Source organism: Anguilla rostrata, chromosome 19, assembly GCF_018555375.3.
Source record: "Anguilla rostrata isolate EN2019 chromosome 19, ASM1855537v3, whole genome shotgun sequence".
Classification (NCBI taxonomy): domain Eukaryota; kingdom Metazoa; phylum Chordata; class Actinopteri; order Anguilliformes; family Anguillidae; genus Anguilla; species Anguilla rostrata.
The window spans coordinates 4,268,766-4,278,239 of record NC_057951.1 but is presented as its reverse complement, the minus strand read 5'-3'; the positions used below and the strand labels follow the sequence as shown (position 1 = coordinate 4,278,239).

Here is a 9,474-nt window from a genome sequence, read left to right as displayed (position 1 = left end):
ACTGTGATCATTTTTAATTATATGACGTGTATATCTGTAATTTAATTACATCAACCCTTGTAACAGGCCCATGGATGTTCGTGTACGAACGAACACACTTTGTGGACTCTTTACGCTACAAATCACAATTTGCGAGCCTGAACAGCATGGTCTTGCAGTGCATAAAAATGTCCACCAGATGGTGCTGTGTTTTCTCATGACCATTCATGGCTTTCTAACGAAGAACACAGCACCACCTTGTGGACTCTCTTTTACACTACAAATCACAAATCACAGCCTAAACAGCATGGTCTTGCAGTGCAAAAAAATGTCCACCAGATGGTGCTGTGTTTTTTCATGACCAGTCATGGCTTTCTAACGAAGAAAACAGCACCATCTTGTGGAAATTATTGTGCACTACAGGACCATCCGGTCTCGGCTTGAAAATACGATTTAAAGTGCCTTGAAGACGTTTTCTTGCACATGCGGTGCACATAATGCAAATAACCACACAGGAACGGAATATAACATTTATTATACTGCTTGGGCTGTGTTTAAATTGCATAATTTTTCGAAAATAATTTTCCGCTAGTGCATTAATGCAACCTTTAGGCTTGGAGTATATCGGGGCTGTGTGTTGTGACACTGCTGCAGACATGGCGTTAATGTGTCACCGCAGGCGGACTCACACTCTGCATCGCACTTCCTGGCTGTTATTTTAGGGTTTGAAAAGGCATAGAGGACGAAGCTTCAGGGGATCCTGACCGAGGGTCCCGGGATGGGCGGGGTTTCCGGAGAGCCCGGTGGCCTCAGAATTCGGTGTTGAACGGGTAATCCTTGTGCTTCGCAGAGCTGCGGGGACGAGAACGAGGCACAGAGGGACAGTGTTACACACACACATACACACCAACACAACATACACAGATACACACACAGACACACACACACACACACACACACACACACACACAGACACACATATGTACTCGCATAGACACATTCACACACACACTGAAAATACTTTGAAATACAGTATTTCAACAATTAACTGCAACACTTCACAATATGCAGCCAAATATATTAACCATTGCCACTTTCAGATACTGAATTTTTTTTTGATAAAAAGACACTGCTGTAAAACATATTTATCATTATATCGTCCTGTACGAGGGCGGTGCGGGGGGGGGGGCTGCGGGACTGGACTGGGGGCGGGGGGGGGAAATGAAGGACAGCGTGCGTATGCGTGCCGTCTTCTAAAACAGGCGGAGGACGTTAAGCAGGTTCTCTGAAACTGACCGGTGGTTCAAGGGGACGGAAGGAAAAGGCTCGCTTCGAAAGGCGGAACCCACCTGGCGAACGGACAGCACCTCCAGCCTCTGTTCAGAGCCAGCATGGCCGTCATGTCCTCCTCGCTCAGCTCAAAGTCGAAGACCTGGAGAAGGGGCAGGACGCACGCGCGCGACGGAGAACCCGCGCTCTGAGTCCACACACAAGCCCAGAGGCACGCGCACACACACACGCTCGGAGCAGAGCTGCACACGCTCAGAACTGAGATACAGACGTTCAAAACCGAACGGAAAAGCTTTGGACCCTCTGCCATGCATAAACAACCCTCTCTCTCCCACCGTCATATTGGTTTAATCTCAGTTCAATTACTCAACGCAATGTTCTGCTATGTTGTAGTGTTAAATCAATGTCAATTTTTGTCGTATACTCTATCTATCTGTCTGTCTGTCTGTCTGTCTGTCTATCTATATACAAACATGGGAAAAATACAACACCAAACTCAGAACGCCAATGACCGAGAAATGTATTACGTGCAGCCCGAACAATTTTAAAAGTGTGTGTCTGTGTGCAGTGCACAGGGATCTTAGCATCGGTAAATGATTTGTCACAGTACTCTACAGAAAAGGACTTGGCAGTAGCTGTCTGAGAAACGGATCCGTTTAAAAGTCCTTAAATTAATATACATTTTTTTTCCGTCAAGAATTTGTTTATGACATAACATCAGGTTAAACTGTCCCTCGTTAGACACTAAGACTAATTTCAACCGGTTAAATTGGATATACTTCCAGGATTGCAGCTACGGTTGTCCTCCAAAATAGCCTCTAAAATGGCCTCCAAAATGGCCTCCAAAATGGCCTCCAAAATGGCCTCTAAAATGGCATCGCTCTCGGCAGGTCAGCGGAGGTCACCTGGAAATTCTCCTGGATGCGCTGCGGCGTGACCGATTTGGGAATGACGATCACGTTCCTCTGGACGTGGAAGCGGATCAAGACCTGGTCGGGGGCCCCCCCGGAGAGAAAATTAAAAAAAAAAAAAAAAAAAATCAACGAATCATTCAGTGTGTGCCCGCAATGGGTCGTACTGCAGGAGAGATCACGTGACCATAGAGTAATCGAGTGGACGCTCTTAGAGTGAAAGTCCGTTAGTTCGAACCTGCGCAGGTGTCTTCTGGTGTTTGTCAGCGATGGCTCTGATTCGGGGGTCTTCCAGGAGGGAGGGGTCACCGGCTTCGGCCCTGGAAAAAGAGAAAGAGATGACCGCTGGTCCCCCCCCCCGTAAAAAGTCTAATGCATACGCCCCCTCCACCCCCCCGTACTGAGCGTGTGTGTGTGTGTTGTGTGTGTGCGTGTGGTGTGAGTGTGTGTGTGTGTGTGCTGGGGTTTTGTGTGGTGTGTTGTGTGTGTGTGTGTGTGTGTGTGTGGTGTGTGTGTGTGTGTGTGTGTGTGTGTGTGTGTGTGTGTGTGTGTGTGTGTGTGTGTGTGTGTGTGTGTGTGTGCGTGTGTGTGTGTGTGTGTGTGCGTGTGTGTGTGTGTGTGTGTGTGGTGTGTGGTGTGTGTGTGTGTGTGTGTGTGTGTGTGTGTGGTGTGTGTGTTGTGTGGTGTGTGTGTGTGTGTGTATGTGCGTGTGTGTGTGTGTGTGTGTGGTGGTGTGTGTGTGTGTGTGTGTGTGTGTGTGTGTGTGTGTGTGTGTGTGTGTGTGTGTGTGTGAGTGAGCGTGTGTGTGTGTGTGTGTGTGTGTGTGTGTGTGAGTGAGCGCTCTCACCAGGGCCGGTCCGGGGAGCCCAGGGGGCTGTACGCAGTCACACGGATGCCCTTGGAGGCGCAGTAGCTGATGAGCTTCTCCTGGGTCAGGTACGGGTGGCACTCAACCTGCAGCGAGGGTGTGGTGAGCTCTGGAGCTTTCACCCTCTTCTCTCTCTCTCCCTCTCTCTCTCTCTCTCTCTCTCTCTCTACTCTCACTCTCTCTCCCTCTCTCTCTCCCTTTTCCTCTCTCTTACTCTCACCCACTCTCTCTCCCTCTCTTACTCTCACCCACTCTCTCTCTCTCTCTCTCTCTGCAATGGAATGAAGTTCACTGCTTATGTATTTGTTTCTGCAACTATATTTTGTGTGATGTTCAAATAAATAAAATCAAAATCTCTCTCTCACCCTCCCTGTCTCGCTCTCTCTTACTCTCACACTCCACCCCCCCGCCCCCACTCAATTAAATTCAAGTTGCTTTATTGGCATGAAATACAAATGTAATTATTGCCAAAGCATACAATCACTCTCTCCCTCTCACATACACACACACACACACACACACACGCACACGCACACGCACGCACCCGAACTGCCCAACCCAGTTCATGGAGATCTACCGTCCTGTAGGTTTTCATTCCAGCCCTAACAAAGCCACACCTCATTCAGCAGCTAGAGATCTCACTGAGCTGCTAATTAGTAGCATCAGGTGCACCAAATCAGGATTGAAATGAAAACCTGCTGGATGGTAGACAGGGTCGTATTACTGAAAAACACACACAAAGACGTTACACAAACACAGATACTAATCACACACACACACACACACACTGTACGTGAATAATCAGAGTACAGAATTCAAAGTACCTGATTGGTGGCTGGTTTGTATTTGAGGCCTGGCTTGGTGAGGAGTGCCTCCATCTGCTGGCGGTTGAAGTTGGAGATCCCGATGGCCCTGACCAGCCCGGCGTCCACCAGCTCCTCCATCGCCTCGGAGAAGCAAACCCCGCAGTCAGCACCAGACGGACTCCCGCAGACCCCCCCCCCCCCCCCCGAGTCACGGACTAACCGTTTCAGCCCCAGAGTCCTGGGCCCTGTTTCACAAAGCAGAGGTTATTGAGTCGGCTGGATACGTGCACCGAGTAAAACCCGGAACTGGCCCGAATGTGGAACATGGACTGAAGTAAACAAAAAAAAAAAGCTGTTCCGGGTTTTACTCAGCGCAGTCATCCCGCTAACTCAGTAATCCTGCTTCGTGAAATACCTCCCTGATCTTTGGGGTAACACCGCCATGATGACCCGTAAACTCCTTTGCCCTGTGGTTTCTTTTCTTTTCCTTTTTTTTCTTCCCACTCACCTCCCAGGTGTCCAGGAAGCTGGTGTCGTCCGCCACGAGCGCCCCGTCGCTGTCCAGGGGCATGAGCTCCGCGCCAGCCTACAACAGAACAGCGGCACCGGCACTGAGGAACCGACGCCACCCGCCCGTCTTCGCCGGTTTTGGGAAGCACGAAACGTCCCAAACTCAATTTCACGAGAGAGAGGAGAGAAGGTTTCGCTAATTTGTCCAAATTAAACAAACCTCTCTGGAATGGGTCAACAGACTTAATTTCTAAAAACACACGGGAGGGTAGTGTTGTTTTTCACGTGCCATTTTTGCGTAGTATGGGAAATGAAATTGCGCAGAAAACAGACTACATACCCCACGATGCATTTCATCTCAAGGCCTGGCTCCAGGTGCGGTTGTCTCACCTTGAAGCCCATTGGCCAGTGAATCAGGTACAGGTCCAGGTAATCCAGTTTAAGGTCAGCCAGGGTCTTCTGGCATGCAGCTTTCACCATAGACCGGTCGTGAAAAGTGCACCACAGCTGTGGAGAGATGACTTCAGTCAGGAAGGCTTTTAGTTTGAGCCATCTTTCACTCAAACGCACACGGTATTGGCTCAAAGCAGTGGTTCTCAAACTCGGTCCTGGGGGAACCACTGCTTGTGCTGGTTTTCATTCCATGCTCAACTGCCAATCCCAGAATTTTAACAAGTCTTTTAACATGTTTTGGAGCTGGGTGTCCCCAAGGTCTAATCAAGGTCCCTGATTTGGAACATATTTTCACAAACAACAGAAACACCTGCCCTCCGTCCGACATTTTACCATCCGCCACACGCAAGGGTACCGCTGTACACGCAGCGCGGAGGATATCCGAGCAGCCAATCGCGGCCCTCGGATTTCACAGGCCTCCGGCCTCGGCGGGGGGCCGATGTCCGAACCTTGCTGACCAGGAACAGGTCCTCCCGGGTGACCGCGCCCTCCTGGATCATGGCCCGCACGCCGTCGCCCACCTCCGGCTCGTTCTGGTAGACGAAGGCGCCGTCTATGTGCCGGTAGCCCGCGGCGATGGCCGCCCTCACCGCCTCCGCCACCTTCCCGGGAGGGGACTGGCGGAGACAGAGAGGAGGATGATGGGTAAGGGAATGCACCTAAAACAAACCCTGAGTTTCGTTACGACAGCAGAGGAGTCGGAATAATTACAGGAATAAAACGAGGGGGTTCGACAAACCTCCCCACGGAGAGAGGGGTTCTGGTTGGCGGGACGGTCTGGGCCCCTTGCCTCGTTATGGTTTAACCGCGCCGGTCAACGGGCAGAACGGGGCGTTCGGCAAGCGCGAAGCCTGCGCGACGCAAAAACGAATAACGCGGCCAACGATTGGCCGTGGTGTTTGTCTTGCGCCAATCGTCGGCCGCGTTACTAGTTTTGCGTGTCCTAAAAAGGTCCCGCTCGAGCCAGCCTTAGTAAACCAGGTCCCGAGAGCACTAAGCAATGACTGTCATAAGAAGCAGGGAAGCCAAGAACAAACAGGCTGTTCGCTCAGGGGCACGCACACAAACGCACTATATTCAATGTTCGTTGTGGCATGCGGTGAGAGAGAAATGAGTTTAGTCACACTTGCAGTGCACAGCCAGGCTGAAAGACGGCATTGTTCAACTCTTAAGCCTAGTTTTACAGTCTGCGGCTGCTAAGCGTCATTCGATCAACGCGGCGATATTTCTCTCGAAAAGCGCTGGGGACGCAAAAACGCACAAAAAGCGCTTCCGGTCACATTAATCTCTCGCAGAGCTCACCAGCAAATGTGCACATGCAAAAAAAAAAAAAACCTGAAAGCGAATCGCAGAGAGGTCATTTCGGAACGCGAGTCCGAGAGCGGCTACGGCCGCGTAGCCCGCCGCCACGGGGCGTTCCCTACGCTGCCCGGGAGCGACTTTCGAAACTTCGGAACGGGGGACCGACCTTCCACGTCCCGAGCCCGACGAGCGGAACGTCCGCCCCGGTGTTGAGCTTCACGCGCGAGGCCATGGCGACGGTCCGGGAGGCGAAGCTGGGAAGCAGCGCCGCTCTGCTCACGCGGGAGCACACGCCCGCCAGCAGACCCATCCCCACGCGTATCGTGTTTCTGCCCTTATGCAAGACAGCTGCCGCACGCCCATTGGACCTGGAGGTCATATGACTCTCCCCTTGAGCCCCAAGCCCCTAGTGTAACTCTGCATATTCCACATTATTATTATTATTATTATTATTACACACACACTCACACATGCGCATACACACACACACACGCACACACATACACATGCACAAACACGCTCACAGTTGCACCCACACTCACACACACATACACACACTCACACATTACACACACACTCACACACTTTTTATTTGTTACAATGAACAGCCTCCATTGATCTTCCCAGAAACCAACAGTGTATCCCTTGACCTCCATAATAAAGATGTGTTATTACACATCTATTTAACATAGAAAGATTGCCTTCAAATAGGATCTCATAATGTAAAGTTAAGTAGCTGTTGCCTCTTTGAAATGAGGACAGTGTGAGGATTCTCTCCCTCTCCCTCCCACACACACACACACACGCACACTCACACATGCACACACACACACACCCACACCCACAGATTGGGATATGTTTTTTTTTGAATGACTATACATCGAGAAGTATTTCCAAAGCGAGAGCAAAAGCAAAGACATAAGAATTAAAGAACAGCCAGAAGGATTAATGGTACATGTAACACTAATAATATATCGCACTGTAACATATTCTCGTCCCTATGATATATATATATATATATATATATATATATATATCATAGGGACGAGAATATGTTACAGTACGATAGTATATATATATATATATATATAAAGCTGGCCCTGACATAGCTGAAGAATGCTCTTTCATTATTGGTGTTGCCCTTAAAAGTCAGCCTCCCTCTCTCGAACTTGAGACAGCCTCCATTTGCAATGTAAATCCACGCCGCTGGCCAGATGTGTGGAGGCCCAGAGGGAGCGCTCAGCGTCTCTCCAGCTGGATTTCCATACCCACAATTCACCTGCGGGGGGCGGGGTCTCGCGTGGGGGCCGGGGGCAATCAGGTGAAGCGTAAACCCCCGGAGCGGAGTGTGAACCTTTTAAAAAAATTCTACTTATCGAGCCATTGTGGTGGGTGAGGTGAGTTCCCCTTCACTGTAAAGCACTTTGAGCATTTGGAAAAGTGCTATATAAATGTAATTAATAATAATAATAATAATAATAATAATAATTGTGTTTGTAAGTATACGTCTGTGTACGCAGGGGGACAGGCTAATTGTCGATTGCCGCGAGCACCTTTATCTCTGTCTTCCAAACATCCGACGCACATCCGCAAGTGCTCAGGCAATAAAGCCGAGTTCTTTTGTCTTGCAAATATATTTGAATGAGTTGTTCGGTCGGGCCTTGCCGCGTATGTGAGTGACTGAGACGGATCTGAACTGCGGTGTCGGTGCGACTGCGTCCGAGCTGGGTCTTGGTCTGCGACTGCCGAAGGTCGTTTCTTAACAGCGCCCGGAAACAAAAGTTCCCAAACGTCCGAGAGAGAAGACACAGCCGGGAGGCAATTTAAGAGAGAACTGGTGAGAACTTTAACCTTTTTTGTTGTTCACGCTCTTACTGCGCTCGATGTAATAATGGCTGTGGATGTGTGAATAGCTGAATTCTCTTCAGGTCCATGGCTGCAGGAAGCAATAGTCTAAGAAACACTGATCACCTACTCAACCCAGATGCTAAAAGACAAGCAAGATAGTGTGAAGTAGGGAATGGGTTAGGTAGTAGTGGCAACTTTAAATATCTTCAGTTTATTCACTGTTCTTACAGCACATAGATTCATGCTGTCAGCTTACTCAAAAACTTCATATAAAGGACACTTTCAAACTAAACTACTGTTAGCAAATCTAACATATATCAGTACTTGTGAATGACAGAGAGACAGACGTTAGTCACTGTACAGCTGTGTTCCATCTAGAGCGCTGCGATTTGTTACGCTCTAGAATGACCACAAGTACACATGTGAACGCAGTACACTTACCTCCATCACTAACCTCAGACACTTTCTGCAGTCACATAGCATCACCTCTTGGCAATGCTATGACACCCTGGACACGTTCACTCTGTGATAATAACACAGGTCAGATCCTTAGGTATTGCCCATTTATCGTGAAAATCACATACTTAATAGGTTGGCCAGAAACATAACATAATCAGTCTTGGATGACGAGCAGAGTTGTCAACTAGTTACATTGTATGTTCTATCTCAGGCGCTGTTATCATTCTGTTCACACTCTATAAAGAACAAGTACACTGTAGTTGGCAACCAGCTCATGCCACTGTCAGCAAGGATCGACTCTGAGGCAGTATGTCACACATGCCACTTACTCTTGACCCTACAGCCAGAACTGCTGCAGTTCACGAAGCTTTCGTAAATCTTAGTTAAACTACTGTTCTGCATAATCAATGGACGAATCTAAGGCGTGGTCTGCGAGGCAGGCAGGCATCTGTTTCATACTCTTGATTTTCGCGGGTCTTTCCGCAGCGCAGAATCGAGATGGTGCGTTTGCTCCCCAGGGTCCTACCGCCTGCATGGAGTCCATGGACAAGCAGAATTCACAGGAGGAGCCCGGTGATGTCACAGAGGCAGAAGGTCAGTTATTGGAAGCGTACACTTACCACTCATTAACCCTTTGAAGAATGGGGAATGTTTTTTTTTTCTTTCAAAATTCTAAGTCAAGTGTATTAGAACTACACTGCTTTCGATTACCAGTAGTGATTGTGACATCAGCATTAGAATGTTCAGTTAAGAACATTCTAATCACGTATTTGTGATCTTACACTTTAAAGGGTGTAAGGAGGGAGTAGTCTGCCCGTGCCTCTCGCTGAAAGATCTTTGTAGTGTTCACATATCACCTCTCTCAGAGATGTCGGGATCATCCACTTACTCCCCTCAGTCTGAGATTTTCCGGGTTACTGTTTCGAGGGATTCTCACTCAGGAACTCTGCCTCTGCAGGTGACGCTCCTGAAGGTGCAGCAGATAACTCAAGAGAAGACGAGAACAGGCAAGTGTGCTCCGAGCACGCACACATACTGACATCACTGT

At 49.0% G+C, this 9,474-nt stretch overlaps 1 protein-coding gene and 1 long non-coding RNA gene across 3 annotated transcripts; one reads left to right on the top strand and one right to left on the bottom strand.

Annotated features, from left to right (window-relative positions):
- Positions 1 to 495: 495 nt before the first annotated feature.
- Positions 496 to 6,447, bottom strand: LOC135245526 (aldo-keto reductase family 1 member B1-like). Of its 2 annotated transcripts, none has more exons than XM_064318623.1 (10): positions 6,286 to 6,447; positions 5,267 to 5,434; positions 4,755 to 4,871; positions 4,363 to 4,440; positions 3,873 to 3,995; positions 3,028 to 3,134; positions 2,419 to 2,500; positions 2,175 to 2,258; positions 1,329 to 1,411; positions 496 to 831 (listed from the first exon to the last, which is right to left on the bottom strand). In XM_064318623.1, exons 1-10 carry the CDS (start codon positions 6,427 to 6,429, stop codon positions 789 to 791), a joined length of 1,029 nt encoding a protein of 342 aa, XP_064174693.1. In that variant the 5' UTR covers positions 6,430 to 6,447; the 3' UTR covers positions 496 to 788. The 2 variants fall into 2 exon arrangements, with proteins under 2 accessions (XP_064174693.1, XP_064174694.1); XM_064318624.1 differs by lacking the exon at positions 6,286 to 6,447 and adding an exon at positions 6,153 to 6,212.
- A 1,067-nt stretch (positions 6,448 to 7,514) lies between these two features.
- Positions 7,515 to 9,459, top strand: LOC135245538 (uncharacterized). Its single transcript, XR_010327282.1, has 3 exons — positions 7,515 to 7,956; positions 8,945 to 9,020; positions 9,385 to 9,459. It is a non-coding gene; the product is annotated as an uncharacterized LOC135245538 (long non-coding RNA).
- Positions 9,460 to 9,474: the final 15 nt, after the last annotated feature.

Excerpts from the sequence above, each read along its gene's own strand:
- LOC135245526 (XM_064318623.1), bottom strand. The coding sequence starts at position 6,429 with ATGGGTCTGCTGGCGGGCGTGTGCTCCCGCGTGAGCAGAGCGGCGCTG. Across the intron at positions 4,441-4,754 it reads ACTGGCCAATGGGCTTCAAG|GCTGGCGCGGAGCTCATGCC; the intron begins GTGAGACAACCG and ends GTTCTGTTGTAG. Across the intron at positions 3,135-3,872 it reads ACAAACCAGCCACCAATCAG|GTTGAGTGCCACCCGTACCT; the intron begins GTACTTTGAATT and ends CCCTCGCTGCAG.